At 36.5% G+C, this 19,124-nt stretch overlaps 2 protein-coding genes across 4 annotated transcripts in view; one reads left to right on the plus strand and one right to left on the minus strand.

Moving 5' to 3' along the window:
- Positions 1-9,542, plus strand: part of LOC114299504 (protein FAR1-RELATED SEQUENCE 9) — a 32,433-nt gene extending 22,891 nt beyond the window's left edge. For both annotated transcript variants that reach the window (XM_028244267.2, XM_028244266.2), the window contains exon 3: positions 8,122-9,542. In XM_028244267.2, the coding sequence (XP_028100068.2) occupies positions 8,122-8,289 (168 nt within the window). In that variant the 3' untranslated portion in view covers positions 8,290-9,542. The remainder of the gene's footprint in view (positions 1-8,121) is intronic.
- A 4,270-nt stretch (positions 9,543-13,812) lies between these two features.
- Positions 13,813-19,124, minus strand: part of LOC145815423 (protein FAR1-RELATED SEQUENCE 5-like) — a 9,792-nt gene continuing 4,480 nt past the window's right edge. The window contains exons 4-5 of one of the 2 annotated variants that reach the window (XM_082912091.1): positions 14,938-15,116; positions 13,813-14,497 (exon numbers count right to left, since the gene is read on the minus strand). In XM_082912091.1, coding sequence (XP_082768217.1) covers positions 14,940-15,116 — 177 coding nt within the window. In that variant the 3' untranslated portion in view covers positions 13,813-14,497; positions 14,938-14,939. The remainder of the gene's footprint in view (positions 14,498-14,937; positions 15,117-19,124) is intronic. The other variant, XM_082912092.1, reaches the window with a different exon arrangement.

Below are 19,124 nucleotides of genomic sequence, written 5' to 3' on the forward strand. Positions count from 1 at the left end.
AATCTCAACATGTTTTGTCCTGTCATGTTGAACGGGATTGTGAGCGATGTTGATGGCGGCCTTATTATCACAGTATAACCGCATGGAGTCCGTCTGATCAATACCTAGATCACTTAACAATAATTTGATCCATAAAAGTTCACACACACCTTGTGCTATAGCTCTAAACTCAGCTTCTGTACTTGACCTGGCAACCACATTCTGTTTCTTACTCCTCCAAGTAACTAGGTTGCCGCCAACAAATGTGCAATACCCTGAAGTTGATCTCCTATCAGTTACTGACCCAGCCCAGTCAGCATCTGTATAGGCCTCTACACGAAGATGATCACCCTTTGAAAAATACAGACCCTTACCAGGAGCAGACTTCAAATACCTCAAGATTCTCATGACAGCCTCAAAGTGAATCTGATGAGGAGCATGCATAAACTGATTAACTACACTGACAGCAACAGCAATATCAGGACGGGAGTGAGATAGGTAAATGAGCTTACCCACTAATCGTTGATAGCTCCCCCTATCCACAACTTCTCCTCCTTCATCATCCCCCAATTTCTGATTTGGTTCCAGTGGAGTGGCACATGCCTTGCAGCCAAGCATCCCAGTTTCCTTCAACAGGTCAAGCACATATTTTCTCTGTGAGATAAATATCCCATCTTTAGAGCGAGCAACTTCAATTCCCAGAAAATACTTCAAGCTTCCCAAGTCTTTGATTTCAAACTCTTTGGCTAAATATTTCTTCAACAGAGGTATTTCCCCACTATCATTGCCTGTAAGAACTATGTCATCTACATAAACAATAAGTGCTGTAGTCTTACCACGTGAGGAATGTTTCACAAACAATGTGTGATCTGCCTGACTTTGTTTGAAGCCAAATTTCAACATAGCCTGAATCTCTCAAACCAAGCCCTTGGAGACTGTTTGAGACCATATAATGACTTCCGAAGTTTGCATACTTTGCCTTCTGTTTGATGATCTTCAAAACCCGGAGGAATGTCCATATAGGAATGCTAACAGAGGAAATATTGGACACAAACGCTCTATATGAGGATGACAAATGAGAGTATGATACAAATTGTGAGATAGGATGTTGAGTACAAGATCTCACACCCTTCCTCTTGGCAATAGGAACATCAAGATCAATGGTCTCACGAGATTCAAAGTTACCTAGACTCTCATCAGAAGCAGGAGATGGCAGTGGAGTAGCAGACACGGTCCCGTGTATCCAGTTAACTTGTTTTCTGTCTATGTCCCGGACATAAACATTCTCGTCCTTATTCTTGGTGACAGTGGGTTCTATAGTTCCAGTAGAGGGGGGTGCAAGAACAACTGGTTCCACCATAGGAAGCACAGTAGTAGAGGGTGGTGCAAGAGCAACTGGTTCTACCATAGGAGGCACAGGGCTCACTTCACACCAAGGCTCCCCCGGAAATGAGGACGGTGACACCGGAGAGGACAAGAAATAGGACTGGGACTCAAAGAAAGTGACATCCATGGACACAAACCACTTACGAGAAGAAGGGTGGTAACATTTATACCCCTTTTGAGTAGGAGAGTAACCAAGGAAAACACACTTGAGGGAGCGAGGGTCCAACTTACCACGAGAGGGAGAGTGATTATGGACAAAACAGACACAACCAAATATTTTGGGAGGAATAGAAAACAAGGACTGAAAACCGAGGAGGACGTGAAGCGGAGCCTGTTTGTCCAAGACCTGGGTAGGGAGACGATTAATAAGATGGGCAGCGGTGAGAACAGCGTCGCCCCAATAGAGTCGAGGCACATTCATAAAAAAACACATGCACCGAGCCATGTCAAGAAGATGCCGATTCTTGCGTTCGGCCACCCCATTTTGTTGGGGGGTATTGGTGCAAGAGGTCTGATGGATAATGCCATGAGTAGAGAAATATTGTCCTAACCCAGAATCTATGTATTCCCCGCCATTATCAGAACGAAATATTTTGATAGTGGCCCCAAACTGAGTACAAATCATCTTATGAAAAGTGCGAAACACAGAGAAAACCTCATTCTTATCTTTCATGAGATACACCCAAGTAGCACGAGAAAAATCATCAATAAATGTAACAAACCAGCGATGACCTTTCACAGACAGAACACGAGAGGGACCCCAAACATCAGAATGTATTAATGAAAAAGGAACTAAGCTTTTATTCAAACTGGGAGCAAAAGAAGCTCTATGTTGTTTTCCAAGTTAACAAGACTCACAAAGAAAGTCAGACACATGATGATTTGCGAAACTAGAAGGAAATAAATGCTTAAGTAAATGAAATGAGGGATGCCCAAGACGCCGATGCCATAGCCATACATCAGCGGAGGTAGTAGAAGACGTGGTGGTAGAATAAGCAAGTTTGTCCGGTTGATCTAGGAAGTAGAGACCATTTTCTGCACTACCACTGCCAATCGTCCTCCCCGTGACAAGGTCCTGAAAAAGACAATGATCAGGAAAAAACGTCACACGACAATTCAAATCCTGGGTAAGACGACTTAAGGATAACAGATTAACAGAAAACTTGGGAACATGGAGAACAGAAGATAGATGTATGGTAGGAGTGACTTGGACTAAACCTGTTCCAGAAATGGAAGAAACAGTTCCATCGGCAATCCTAACTTTGTCCTGACCTGAAGAGGGCTTATAGACAGAGAAAAGATCAGAGGAGCCAGACATATAATCTGAGGCACCAGAATCAATAATCCACGGCAAAGATGGATGACACAGGAAAGCACAAGGAGAAGATGCTAAGTTACCTGAGCGGGCAAAGGACGAGGAAGCGGTACTGAGAGCAGTAGAAGATCGGCGGTCCAACAATTGGCGCAAAGCATCCTCCAGCTCAGTATCAGAAGCTTGGGTAACAGAAGTAGAATTAGAATCAAGGGTATCAACGGCACTAGACTGATGAGCCCGGGAATAGGAACTACGGCCCCTAGATTGACCTGACTGACCTCCTCGAAACCAGACCGATCACCGCGACCCCCAGATGGAGTCCCATGAAGCTTCCAACACGTCTCACGAGTATGCCGCGGCTTCTTGCAATAATCACAGAATACAGACTCCTTAGCAGCAGACGGATGAGGCAGGCTGAGGCCATCTCGAGGAGTAGACAGTAATGCGGAACGGTCAGTAGAGACAGGGGACATCATAGCAGACCGGCGACTCTTCTCATTTTGTACATAAGAAAATGCCTCCTGAAGTGAAGGAAGAGTATCCATACTCAGAACTCGACCCCTAACTGGATCATACTTCACATTTAGGCCGGCCAAAAATTTAAATACCCGTTCCCGTGAGATGAACTTCTTGTACCCGACAGAATCAGTAAGGCAAACGGGCTTATAGTCTTCCAGGTGGTCAAGGCGTTTCCAGCCGTTGGTGAGGAAAGTGAAGTACTGAAGAACAGTCTGCTCCCCCTGAAGTGAGCTCTCAATAGAGCGGCGCAACTCAAATGCCTGTGAAAAATTCCCTTTGCGGGAATAGGTAACAGCCACAGCCTCCCAAACGTCCTGGGCAGTCTCTATAGACAAGTAGCCCTCACCAAGTTCTGGAACCATCGAATGGATTGGCAATCTCCCATTGGTCATAACCTGAGTCAGTGGTACTAGGTGCCTGTATCCTGCCATCAACATATCCCATCTTCCCTCTGCTCTTCAAAAACATAGTCAAACTTTGAGACCATGCTAGGTAGTTTTGACCATTAAATAGAGAGGTGGTGATTTTCAGACTAAGGTTGGGGTTCTCAGTCATGGTAGTAGGTAGAATGGGACTTTCACTCTTTGGTGTTTGAGAAGAAGGGGACACACTGGTGGAATCTGTCATGGATACAATACTACCGAACCCGCAACAAAACTAGTTGCAATCACAAACCTGGAAGGTGGTAGTGATATAACAGGCACAATGACCACTATAAAGATATAACAAAATTTAAGAAACCATTTTTTTTTTTTTTCTTTTCTTTCCTCCTTTTTTTTTTATATATATATTGATTTATTGATGTATATATCAAGATATATACATGGATTTATATATAAATATAAATATATATATATATATCAGGCTAGTTTTATATATATATTAATATATATATATATATATATATACACTAGGTCTGAGATCATACCACAGTGAGGACGACGAGTGACGACGACGATGAGGGCGAGGAAGACGAGTGACGAACGTCTGGAGGAGCTGGACGAGTGACGAGCAGAGGAGCTGAGGAGCTGAGGAAGACGATGACGAGCTGAGGAGCTGAGGAGATCGACGAGCAGAGGAGAAGAACGAAGACGAAGCAGATGGTCCAATCGGTTGATGAAGACGAAGCGGCGTGACAACAGTGACTGAAGATCGACCCAGTAGATGATCCAACTAGGTACGTTTTGAACCCTAACCCTAGAGGTGTAGCTCTGATACCATGAAGCTTGGGTAACCAGCTTAGGGTATGATAGAAGATCACCCCTTATTTATAAATGAAAATTAGGGTTTACAAAGAAAACAATTACAAGATGATCCCTGGGGGTATAAAATGATTACAAACCCTACTCACTTTCGGCTAATATAATATGCCAAACACTTTCGGCTAATATAATATGCCAACAACTAGTCCTAAAAAGCTTGAGTTATTAGGAAATGGTCCACCAATATATATTAAGTTATCTAACACTCCTTCACGTGTAACCCCGTATTGCACGTGGTGATACAAACATCCATACATAAAGAGAAGTATAATGTAAACAGAGAAAACAAATGTAAACGAAGAGACTTGAATACCATGTTAGGTCACTACTAGTTCCAAAAGCTTAAGTTGATATGAAATGAGCCCATAAATGTATATTAAGCTATTCAACACTCCACAAAGTCATTTCCATCATAGAGCTTGGTTAATGATTGTGAGTTGCCAAATCCCTAAACCACCCGCTCTAAAAGAGGAGCAAACCGTGTCCCAATCAACCAAAATGGTACTTGAACTCTTTACAAAACCTTGCATTGCCTTGTCAAGCATTCCACTCAAGACCTCCAATGCCCAAATTAGAGAGCAGAGGAGACAAAGGATCACCTTGTTGCAAGCCCTTCAAAGTCCTCAAAAAAAAAAAAAAAATAGTTGGCAATTTGTTGACCAAAATTGAGTCTAATAGTGGGAATGCAAATTTTATTTGTTTCCTCCATTTTAGTCAGAATCCCATCCTCTCCAAACAATCTAGGAGGAATCTAACCTAAGCTCCCGCTCCTCAATCTAGAATCCAAGTCTCATTAGCAATCAATTTTGCATCCAAAATTTGCCCTCAAACGCATTATGGGGATCGAACACCACCTTAGACAACACTTCCTTCAATCACAAAGCAAGAACATTTGCTGTACACCCCGCCCAGAAAACTAATAGGCTTACAATCTCTTTTATCCTCCGCGCCTCTTTCTTAGGAATTATGGTCACAAATGAAACATTCAAACTTTTCTCAAAACAGCTTGAACTCAAAAAATGAACGAAACAAACCTACAACTCACTTCCCAACTCTGTTGGAAGAAAGCTAAAGTGAAATCTTGACCTGGAACTTTTTCCCCATTAAGGGACATAAGGGCCACAGGCACCTCCTTCTCTGAGAAATGACGCTCAGGCTGAAATATTACTGAAATTCATGACATCCAACTTAGGCCGCCAATCTCTGGAATTGATATGCAACTCCTCGCAGAAGCCATCAATATTGCTTCTAATCTCCTCTTTTGAAATCAAAAGCCACCCACTTGAATCTTCCCAATAAAGTTACATCTTTTATGAGCATTAGCCATCTTATGAAAGAAACGGATAATGTTGTCCCCATATCTGAGCCATAATTTTCTGGATTTCTGTCTTCAGTTAATTTCTCCATCTTTGCAATTATCTCAAATTTCTCAAACAAATGAGCTATCCATTATCTCTCCTCCTCCATCAAACCCCTATTCCTTTCTAACTTGTTCAAAGCATGGATGCTCGCTAGGATCCTCACCTTCTGAACCCCCAAGTTCTTGAATTCTTCGGTACTCCATCTCTTAATGTCCTCCTTAAGCATCTCCAACTTCTTAGCTAGCACCATACACGACCTTGTTTCAATTATATACCCCTACACAGCTCTACCAATCCCCAACTTTCTCATGAAAGGCCTCTATGTGAAGCCACATATTCTCATGTATGAAAGGAGTCCTCCCCACTCCTAATACAGCTGCTCCATCATAATAGGAGAATGATGTGAAACAGGCCATGCTAACAAACTCTGAACCATATTGGGAAAATGCTTCTTCTAATCCGGAGATACCAAGAACCAATATCAATCCAAGACATAGCTGGATTCTCTAGACTACTAGAATTTAGACCAGAAAGAGGAAAATCCATCAGGCCCAACTCATCAACGAAGTTAGGGAACTCCTGCAAAGGTCTAGAATTTTGGACTCCCCCAACCTCCCCGAAGAAAAGCAAGCAATATTAAAATGACCCCCATGCACCATAGAGCATCCCATCTAAAAGCAACAACTAGGTCATCCGACGTGTCTCTCTTTTCTGCATTCTCCACTGGGCCATCTACGACCCCATCTCACACTCCACCACCCTCCTTTCCCACATAATCAATACACCACCTATGTTTCCCGAGGCCCCCAAATGTGTCTGCTCCACAAACCTGGCCCCAAATGCTATGAACCACCCTCAACACTTGAATCTTCCATCTTTGTCTCTTGATTACACACCTGCGCTCCATTATTTAAGGAAGGCCTTCGCTGGCACTCGTTTGTTAAGGGCATTCAAGCCCTCACATTGCAACAAATCAATTTTAACTTTATGATGTAATACATAGAAGTCCCCTTTCCCTCCGTCCCCTTGCTCCCATTCACACCCTTGCTTCTACCTTCATAATTGGCATAATTTTTTGACTTTTTAACTACTTACCCAATCAACAATTCTGTGCCCCATGTCTGCTGGTACCCATTCTTGGGGTGCTACTCCTCTACCTGGCTTCAATAGCTACAAACAGCTGCATGGCCTCCTTTTCAAACCCTTCAAATGACAACTCCTGAAATTTACTGTAGCCCCTCATCCTCTTCAAACAAAACCCATTTGGGAAGAGTCATGCCTAATCCCTTCCAGCCTTCACTTATCCATAGAAATCTCATCCACAACAACCATAGCCACCAAAGAGCAAACTAGATGCTCCACAACTTTTGTATCCTCTCCCCAACCCATAGTAACCAAGTCACCTGCCTCATGCCCAAAGGAACCCGAGTCTACAATCAGAGAAGAACTGTGTGGCCAGACCTTCCCCAACATCCCCCATTTCTAGTAATTGAGCTTGCATCCATCCCTACATCTTCTAAGGCCTCCCATTGATTTGAAAAAAGCTAGCCTCCACTGCCTTCCGCCTCTTATCTGAGCAGTAATGCCAAAGGATTCTTCTCCCCATCACAGAAATGTGAAGTCCAACCTGAACTGCCTTTAGAAAATGAAACAATGTTATTTTTTTCTTTCTATAATTTGAAAATAATGGATATAGTTTGTTAATATTATTATATAGACTGTATTACCTTGGCTGATTGAGTAATTTTATTTGCTAACTAATCAGTGAAAAATATCTGTATCTCAATTCATGATCTCTTATTACTGATTTCATTATGATCCCAATGTCAATTGTCATCCATATGGTATTTATTGTTTTCTTAAATTTCCCTTGCTTGTGCATCCCCAGCCTCATGCTCGTGTAGTTCTCTGTGTACCTGGAAACTGATTCTATTTTACTGTCTACAAACAAGATTTTTTGGCCTTCCAAAATTTTCAAATTAACTTGGGGGACTGTGATGAGCTTCCAAATTCGTAGATCTTTTTCCTTGTTGAAGCTTTATTGTAGCTATGGCTGTTTGCTATTCAGTGACCATTCAGGCAATATTTCTGTCTTCTATAGTTGACATGTTGATTGTATAATTTCATTACATCAAGTTGATTAAACCCCTTTGAGAGGAACCCCGTTTCTTTGAAAATGAAAAGACAATAGAGTGATGTACTAAAAAAAAGTGATGTGCTGTATTTACTGCATGGTTCCAGTAGTTTATGTGATTCCATCATGATCATGATTTGATCCTCTTTATTGCCTCTTTTGCAGGATGAGAAGGAAAAGAAAATCCGTGAATTGACTGCTGAGTTGGAAAGCACAAATCAACGATGTGAAGTGTATCGTGCAAATCTGCTTGCAGTTTTGAGAGATATGGAGGACCAGAAGTTAAAGCTATCAGTTAAAGTTCAGAATGCAAGGCTTAGCTTGAAAGAATGAATGTGAATTGCAGCAAAAAAACATCATTGTTATTATTATTATTATTATTATTTTGAATTTCTTAGGGGGTGGAGTGGTGGTGGGTAGAGTTCATGAATCTTTTTCTTTCCTTAAATCTTTTCTGGGAAAAGAATTCTTGATCAGTTTAGAATGTATGAAGAAGATGTTTGCTGCTGAAGTACACTGCTGGATGGGCTGTAGAATAGATGGCAAGCTGAGGGGAATTGATTTCTTAAAAACTAGAAGGTTGAGCGGTTAGATTTAGTGAAGTTGCTGGCTCCTAACTCAAAGGTGTTTGATGATCCACTTTTGGGTTTGGATTATGCCAGTGTGTGGCCATCGTGTAAAGCATTGTCTGGTAACCAAGAACTTGATGCATGTCGCCAGGTAAGCAGAGCTCTTAGCATGCATCTGCATGGTTTAGGAGAAATTTGTGGAATTAATGATGTGTTTGCATGATAGTCCAAATTTTATTTGATGCTGCAACATGGACATGGACATGGTTGAAGATACTAGCTGGACTTCAGTTACTCCTGGTCCCTCCCAACTCAGCACTGCATGCATCATTTCGGGTTTGATATGCGCCTTTAGTGTAGGTAGAGGCAGTTTTAGTTGCAAGTGCAGTATACACACTGTACACAGGCTCCAACAAGCTTAGAGCTGCTTGACATACAGATTTGGCTTTTGCAATCATTCTTCAGTCCTCATTCATCTCTCAACCCATCATTCCCATCATTCCCATGGCAATTCTAGAGTTCCCAACCAATGCATGTAAATAGCCACACTGTCAGTGCTTCCACAGCAATTCAGTGCCAAGTTGAAAATGTATGATAGAAGGGAGTAATTCATGTCATCACTCAAAATTCTCTCTCTTACTGAGTTCATCTATCTTGCTTCAGGTTTTACCACATCTGTTTTTACTTTGCATATACATTCATAGCTTGACAAGTTGGCATTGATAAAGAGGCATTTGCAGTCGCACAAGTAGAAAGCAACCAAATTTGCTAAGAATGAGGTTAGAAGGCCATTAATGGCAATGCCAAAAAGTTAAATCTATTGGGTTTGTAGTTGATAAATTGTAATCAAAATTTTAAGGATGTGTTTGTTGGACGGATTGGATAAAAGGGGATTGTAATTTATTGGACTATTAGTCTTGGAATATATTGTTTCCGGACTAATTGGTTGGATTAGATTTGTATCCTATGTTTGTTTAGTCATGAGATTAGATGTCTGGATTGGACTATTTTATTAAATCTTATGTTTGTTTTGGATGTTATGGAGAAGGATAAATGTTCAAAAGACTATTTTACCCTTTGAATTATTTATTAAATAATGGGAATATTAAATCTGAATTATAAATTTTATTTTATGTTTTTACTAGAACTTTTAAAAATTAAATAAACAGAATATTGCTCCATCTATCTCAAAATATTTAGTCTCTTATTTTATTTTTTATTGTCTCAAGAAATAAAATAATATGAATTTACTATTTTACTTTTCTTTTAAATTCATTGATAATTTTGTAAAAGTAATATTTTTTTAATATAATAATTGTACTATCAAAAAAAGTTATATTTCCTAAAAATGACCATTATTTTGAGACCAATGGAGTAATAAAAATTGCGTTTTTAATTTGATAAATCTCATTTAGAGATATTCTAACCCAATAAGTCTATCAAAAAAATTATAACTTAGTCTCATGTATTTATACTTTTATTTGATAAGATCTTTTTTTCTTGATTTATATTGTTGTTAGACTATTATGCCCTTATGTCTATTGTTGATATGTATTACATAAAAAAAGGATATGCACATTTCTTTTCTGTTGTTACCTCTATTTTGGTAGTTACCATTATTCATGTTTTTCTTTTTGATCAATTTCATTCACATTTGTGGTATTGTTTCAAAGTGTTGGGGTTTCAAAACTCTCTATTTGGTAGGGCTAGAAACTCTAATTTATACATGGTGGTGAAATAATATTATGTTCCTCCATTGTTGCGGTGAAGTTTTGTGTTCCTCTATTGTCACTTTGTATTCGAAATTCTGTGTTCATCCATTGTTACTCTGTGTTCGAAACTCTATGTTTTTTTCATTGTTGTAAGTCGAAACTCTGTTTATGTCCACTCAATTTTATTACAAACATATTCTTCAAATGTGGATTTTGTTTGATTTGGATTGGTGGAATGGTGAAATTGCATAGATTGTTAATAATAGTGATAATGATAAAGATGATAATGAAGATGAGGATGTGGGTGATATTTCTTGTTTTGTTTTTAAAATGATTGAGGTTTTTTTTTTTGATTTCTAATTCTATTGTTGTTATTATTTTTATTTTTTTGTTAATTAGTGTGAATGTTCACATTTCATATTATTTGAAAGTTTAAGAAATAAGTATTGGAATATAGATATGGACATAATTATATATTTTGTAAGATGTGAATGTTCACGTATTATTGGTTATTTGTTAATACTTGTTTGAATAATTATTTTTTTTGTTACCATTAAACAATTGAAACAGTCGTCTTCTTTTTTTCTTTTCTTTTTCCTTTCAATTTTTTTTCGTATTACAGTGTGAATGTTTAAATTGGTATGAATTTAGTTTTTCTAAAGTTAGTTGTATGTTAATTATAAATTGTCAACTTCACATTATATTTTTGTTTGAGTTTTTTTGTTGAAGTTTTTTCTAAAGTTAGTTGTATTTTGTTTTTTTTCTTTACTATGTTTATGGGTTGAACAATGATTTTTGTTACGATTGAACAATCGAAATAGTCGATTTTCACTTTTTTCAATTTTATTTTATGCTTTCACGTTGCAGTGTAAATGTTCATATTGGTGTGTTTATTTTTTTTAAAAACTAGTTGTATATTAATTGTAAATTGTGAACATTCACATTGCATTTTAGTATAAGTTTTATTTTTTCGAAAGTTAATCGTATATTTGTTATTTTTGTTATTATGTTTGTTAGTTGAACAATCATTTTTGTTACCATTGAGCAATTAAAATAGTCAATTTTCACTTTTTTCAATTTTGTTTTATATTTTCACGTTGTAGTGTAAATGTTTACATTGGTATGAACTATTTTTTTTAAGAATAGTTGCATGCTAATTATAAATTTTGAACATTCACATTATATTTTGATATGAATTTTATTTTTTCGAAGATTAGTTGTATGTTTGTTATTTATTGTGAATATTCACATTGTACTTTAATGTGTGTTATTTTTTTTAAAAGTTAGTTGTATGTTTATTGTTTATTATGAACATTCACATTATATTTTAATTTTTATTCAGATTTTTTGTTGCATTATTTTTAAAATTTTTAAATTATAAAAAGATTTCAAATTCATAATTTGATATTTTTTTCATGGAATGTGAGAAATTTTCTTTTTAGAATAAGCGAGAGATTTTCTCCATGGAATAGAGAAAAGATTTTCTCTTTAGAATGAAGGAGCGATTTTCTCCATAAAATTACTGTTGTTATATATTAGTTTCAAAATAGAAACATGTGCAAAAAATTAGAAAGATGATTTGGTTATATTACATTAAACATAATTTAATGAAATACTCAAAAAGAATATGGATTCGATGGAATAAAATATTTAGAAAGAGAATTTATCAAAAAATAACCCATAAAAATTACATAAATTCATTTTAATTTGTAGTTGAGATCTTTAAATTTTATTTTACTTTACTAAGTATAATTAATACCATATGATTATTAAAATAAATAATTATTTATACTTTACTAAGTATAAATAATTTAATAAATAAATTTTATTTTTAAAAAGATATTAAATAATAGAGGGTTAAAAATGTAATTTTACTATATAATCCCCATGGGATGAGTTATTCTAGGATTTGTGTTCCCCCCTATGGGATAGAGCAATCCCATATAATTGGGGGATTAATAGTCCGAATATACTATTAACAAAATTTTTGAATTAAACAACGAACTATTCCATCCATTAGATATGAATTCTATACTATTGCTCAATCCCTCCAAACAAATACCCTCTAAAAACACCTAGAATCCCAAAATCAACACCAATCAAAAAAAAAAAAAAAAAAAAAAAACAGCCACAAATCATTACAAACACATTAGTAAAGAAAACCTAAATTCACCTATCAGAACAAACACGCTAGAAAAAGGGGGAATGGAGGTCTTCAGTTTTGGCAAGGGCTGAGCAAATCAAAGCAAATACCTAACCAAAACAAATCAGGGAAAAAAAAATTAAAATGAGAAAAAAAAAAAAAAAAAAGGATCCTTAAATTAGAGCAAACACCTAATCAAGAAAATAGACGAAATTGGTGAGATCCCTGCTCGTCAGTGACGATGTGGCAAAATTTGATTTTATTCGTGAGTTGACATGCAAAAACATCAACCCACTGTCCAACACTGCTTTTGATTTTTCTGTATATAAAAAATGAAGGGGAAATCACATGTCAGTGTATGTTTAAAAAAATATTTACATATTAATGATAAACTTTACCAACATTGAAATACAAAATGATAAACTTTTCCAGCAATTACTAATAAATTTTGAAAGTTTCATTAAGCTGTAATTTCCCCAAAAAACAACCAACATGATGTTTGTCTAATTTAAGCAACCCAGCCTACCTATGTGCCTTGGCAATTTCCAAAGTTCAGTTGAAAAGCTTAGGTTTCTTCAAGATGGCCTCTTTTATTTTCTCTTTTGATATATATATATATATATATATATTATTGAAGAAGAAGAAGAGTTTTAGCTTGGTATTAGGTATTAGGAAAGCAACACACAAGAACCCAGAGCTTGGTTATGGGGAGTTCAAGCCTCTGCTAGGCCTATCAAATTGAGCTTTTACCTATTGATATAAAAATGGACAACTCCTGTATGTACCAACTCAACAGAGACCAAGTGATTTCTGCTGCATATGTATTATGGTTTCGTTTGATTTACAGAGAAAATTGTGTGCTGATGGGTGTGGATTTATCCAGACATCAAGAAGTAAACAAACCCGTTGAAAAAACTAATCATCTTCAAAGTCTACCTCAAATAATGAATAAACATTCAAACTCTGTCCAGGTTCAAAGATGGACGACAATGGCTGTGTTTGGTTAAATGTTCAAACTATGATTTCACCGTTTGGTTTCAATATGGTGTTTGTTTAGAGTTTTCAAAAGTTAATTCTCTATTTGCTTTTGAAAATTCTTTTCAAAATCGGAAAATTTGGACTAACCGGTCGTCCTCCCGGATGTCCAGTCGGTCGTCCTCCCGAGCATCGGGCCTGTTGACCGGTACAATGTAATTTTTTATTTTTTTTTACAATTGTCACTAGTTATTTTTTATATTTTAAATAAAAAAAAAATTGGAAATTTTTATGAATTTTGAATAGAATTTTAAGTTGTGTGTTTGATTATGAGTTATAAGTTTTTATATCAAATATCATATGTCACATCAAAAATTTCTCACTCAATTCAAAATTCTTTTCAAAACTCATTCACCAGACAATTTTTCTACACTCAAATCATAATTCCAAAACTCACAAGCTCAAAATACAACTCTATTCTCAAATCATATTTAGAAAACTCTACCAAACGCTACCAATATTTTTACAACTTCACAGCTTTGCACATACTACAGTCAAATCTAGCTAACCTTAATTCAAATGAATTAGATTTCACCTTAAATCCTCGTCCTTCTTCTACTGGGCAAGGGAATCTAACAGAAAAAGGATGCATCTCACCCCTCCCATTTCACTTCCAATTGATATCTTTGGAGAGAGAGAGAGAGAGTCACAGGAATGCCTAAAGTTCCAGCATGAGTTGAAATATTTTTCAACTTGAATTATTTTTTTAACCATGCTACTATGAATTGTTTCCTACAATATCATATCATATTTGACCTCCCAATAGAAAGAAAAATATATTTCTACTAGAGGGTATAAACAGAATCGGACCAACCAATGGGTATGACCAACCTCATTTATGCTCAGTTGACAGGCATTCAGGTGCTTGACTAGCATCTTCTTTTTGGTGATTGCCTGGCTTTACATCCTTGATCAAGGAGTATGAACATTTGAGCACTTGAGTCATGACTTGATACGACAGGCATTCAATGAGAATCCAACCATAGGAGAACAATATAGACACCATACATGTTGCAGCTTGAGTTTCACATCTATTGTCCTTGTCTGCAACTGTAAGCATATCATACCGAAATGCTCATCCCCTGCAAAGTCAAAATTAATAAGTTAAGAGGTTACAACAAAATAGATCAGTGTAAAACTGTTCAGATGGTAAGAAGGCTTATAGCTCTGTAATCCCTTCATCAGCCAAACTACATCCTAAACCTACCTGCTCGGTACCATGCTTAGCATGTTCTACACACAAACCTTCTCATGCTCTGTGAGATCTTCGGAAAGATAATTCTATTAGATAATTATGGAGCAATGTGGACCTTCTTGTACGGGATAGGAAAGAAGGAACTATCACTTCAAATTAGCTATACTACTGAAAAGCAATGAGAATAACTATGCTCCATCAGAGGCAATTTAACTGAGAAGCCTTTTCACTGTCTACACCGTCAAAAAGTAAAATAACAGCTTCTGTTTATGTAACGAAATTAGAGAACAAACGAAAGACAAACAACAGGTAATAACAATGTTGCACCTTTAAAGGCCATCATCTTTCATGCTAAGCTTAATGTTTTGGACTTTGACTGATAACTGTTGTTTATGATCTTCAATATCCCTCAGAACTGAAATCAGGTTGGCCCGGTAAACATCACATTTTCGATTCGCACAATCCAGCTCATGGGTAAGATCATGGATTTTCTTGTCCATATCATCCTACATAATATCCATAAAACTTTTCATTTACAAAGACCACCAATCATGAAATGTATATATAATCATCTGCTGCGGTAATTCAGTTTGAACTTAAAAAATGACAACAATGTATGCAAAGGAAGAATCATGACCATGGTATAGTCTTTAAACCTCATCCATCCCAGAAGCAAAGTAATTATAATAAAGGAAATTTATTAGAAAATCCTTTTTCAAATATTTGTATCCCAATTAGTCCATAAGATATTCTTATATTCTAATAAGTCCTATTATCTGGACACTTGATCTACCAAATCATAATTATCATATTTAAGGTATTTTGTAGACATTTCTACCCTTACAAATATTTTTTAAACGGTTAACAATTTGGTGATATGAACATTCATATTTTACAATGTGAACATTCATATTGACATGTTAACATTAACATTGATAGTGTGAACATTCACATTGACGATGTGAATATTCACATCATGAAACATTCATACTGTAAATATGAATATTATTAGGGGTATTTTAGTAACTATGTCACCCATAGGGCTTATTGGAACATAAGAAAAAAATGTGGACTAAATAGAACATAAGTAGGTGAAAGGGGATTTATAAAAAAGTGTGCCTATAATAAAACTAGGACAAAATATAACATCTTTTTTAGAAAATAATTTAAGAACCAGCTCATAATTTAAAATATTGAACTTCCATATCTGCAATCAAATCCAAATGCCAGCAATTAAATTAGAGATTTCAAACCCACATGCTCCAAATCACAACCTAAAAGCGATTCTCGACGTTTGAACAGCAGTATATAACTTGATTGGCTCTTCAAAAACTAATTTGTACGAGCTGCTATGGTCACCTACTCAGTCTAAAAGTGAGTGAAGGAAGTAGCAAAGTCCAGAGCATATCCCTCACTTTCACTTCTCATTGCTTCTTATTCTTAATGTGTGGAAATACTCAGCAGCTATGAGCCAAAAGAATTAGTCAAGCGGATGATCAATTCTTCCATAGAATTCCATCTTATGGGTTTGATGTGGTGCATATGGAACGGGAAGAACATGAAAACTTTAAAGGGTGTAGAATGATCAATTTTGTGCTTAAAAGAAACATTACTAGTCTCCTTGTTTTTTTGGCTCAGGGAACTTTTCTTTTTTCTTTATCTTCTTGTGTTGATTATTTGCAGGAGTTGTATATTCCTGTAGATAGGTCAATAATTTTTCTTTTCAAGATTAACTTTGTTACACAGTTGCACAAGAGACCCAAGAAACTCAATAACCAAACCACCCCAACCTCCGTGGTTTGGATTGGTTTGCTTTTGTCAATATATTAGTTCAGTTCTAGGTCTAAAAATAAAAACCCGATCAGAACAGTTCGGTTCTTCGGTTAGGCAGAGCCCAGAACCAAAATCTATTTTAGATAAAATTCTATTTATGTTTTTTTTTTTTTTTGATAAATAACATAAAATTCTATTTATGTTGAGATATCTTCATATAATTTGTGGAAAACAAGTACTAAGGTAGATGTTGTTATAGAAACATTTTACTTGTAAGATAAGTAAAACTCTATGGCTCAACATGGCATGAGTTTTACAAAAATATTTATTGACCTTATTATGCATGTTAACAGTTTTTAATAAGTAAGAAGAGTGGGTTGTTTTCATTAGTATCCACGCATGCATTTTGTTTGTATAAATATCCTGGCAATGAATTCACCATTTCTAGTATTCTTACATAAAACTATTAGTTTGGAGACATAGATTTCTTTGTACCTAATATTAGGTGTTCACAGTCTCTATTATGCATTCCTCATTCCTTAAAATTAAAACAAAGTTTTATTCTTCTCTGTGTTCTGTTCCAATGTTCAAGACTTATTTACTGCTGATTTATTACTTTTTCTTCAAAAATTTTGATGTTATAAGATTGAAGTTGAGGTTGCATTTTATGAAGAACTTATTCACTTATATGTAAGTATGGTGGAACCATTGTTCTAACTTGAATCAACCCAAGCTACATTGAGTCGAATTGGTTTGGTTCGGTTCCAATGGAATACTGGTTCAGTCATTAGTCTAACAACCTACAAACAATCATAATTGGTTTAGTTATGGGTTTAGTGCTACCCTGAACTGAACTGAAACATGCACATCCGGGTGGGTTGTGCCCCTTGTGATGGTGCTTTTTAATGAATTGGTTAGTTTACTTATTAAAAATAAATAAACCCTAGTTGTACAAGTCTAACGTATAATGCAAGATAATTACCTGATGCCAGTTTGCTGAAATGCAACTCAAACCAAAGTGATCAACCCTGCTGCAATATAATCAGTTTTCCCCCTCTCCAATGGAGGAGAACTTGGAAGTAAGGTGGTGCTCTTAAACTCAGACCTAAACCAATACCCTGTTTAAACACACCAGAGCTGCCTAGATCTTTTCTTAACCTAATATGATATACATGTTGAAAGATCCACAACTGCATGTGATTCAATTGCAATACAAGAAAGTGCGAACAAATTATTGTATTGAAAAGAAAAGCACAATAGCCAAGAGATGACACAAAATAGAAGCATGCAGTAAAATAATAAACTACTAATATAAGCCAAACAATGGGTAGTGAGGGTGTTCATCAAACCGTGAGACCCGACCCACCCGACTGGACCGCCCAATCAGACGATCATACGGACAGTTTCGAATCACAGTATGGTTGGCAGCATTTTGTTAAAAACAATTTTTTCGAGTATTGGTTCAGTCAACGAGTCTAGATATTTGGAATTTGTTCAAACCAATGTTTTGAAAACCGGACCGGACAGGCCGGTTTGACCGGGTCCAAGTTCCGGTCCGGATCAACCCTTAAACCCCACTAGCTTGAAAAGCGGTCTTTTTAAGTTAAGCCGGCCAAACCCTCGGTTAAACTAGTAACCCAGTAGAACCAGAACGGGTTGAAGCAAACCGGTCCACTATGAAAAAATTGATGCCACAAGGAGTTGAACTCAAAATCTTAAGCTCTAAAGAGCATGAGTTTCCACTATGCCACCATGGCTCCTTGTTATATGAGATATATAATATTTATTAGGGCCATTTACATACAAGTCCCATTTTGTGAACTTATAATCCATTAAGTCCTAGATAAAATTATTTGCTCCTTCAAGTCCCATTAATTTTTAATAGACCAATTTGCCCCTTCAACAAACTCCAGGTAAGCTGTCTTGATGTCGCCTTCCCTCTCCCTTCTGTCCTCAAGTCCTCCATCGACGTCCTCGACGAAGCTCCGTTGTTGGAAATCTAGCTCCGCCACCAGAACCACCCGCCTCCTTCCCCTACTCAGATCTGCGGTGTCGTCGTCGTCGTCGTCGTCATCGTCGATGAAGATGAAGAACTCAAATCCGCGAGTGGCTCACATGTAAGGTTGAGGTTGTTGTTGATTTGTCTCTGAACAGATCTACCTCTCTCCATCACCGCCAATCTGCCTCATCACCACCTGAAATTCAACGTCTCTGGGAGGGTTGGGTGAAGAATTAAGTGGATCTGCGGCTGTTGCTTATGAGAGTCCACCGGAAGATAAGGACTCAAAGCCGGCGTCGAAGACTCGTTCGGAAGGCGATGAGTCCATTGATTGTGAGGTCACGATTTTCACTGAGTTCACAGATGCCACTGCCATTAGAGAGAGAGATCTAGAGTTTTTTGAAATTGAGAACCTTCTCAGTTTATAATATTCTCAATTTTAATCATGAAAAAAATTAAGAAATTTCTCAAAATTGATAATTATAAATTTCTTAATTTTGATAGTATTCTTAGTTCATACCAGAAAAAAATTGAGAAATTTCTTAGTTTTGATAATTATAAATTGAGAACATTCTAAGTTTTGAAATTGAAAATATTCTCAATATTGGGATTAAAGGGCAAAACGTCTTTTTACCTGTAAATGAGACTTATTGGTTCAAAAACTTTTTGACAGGACCTAAGCTACCACCAAATATGTAGATAGGACTTTTAGGTAATTAATCCTATTTATTATATTCAAAGT

This window comes from Camellia sinensis, unplaced genomic scaffold (assembly GCF_055761805.1).
Source record: "Camellia sinensis isolate YWXY unplaced genomic scaffold, ASM5576180v1 Unanchor2, whole genome shotgun sequence".
NCBI lineage: Eukaryota > Viridiplantae > Streptophyta > Magnoliopsida > Ericales > Theaceae > Camellia > Camellia sinensis.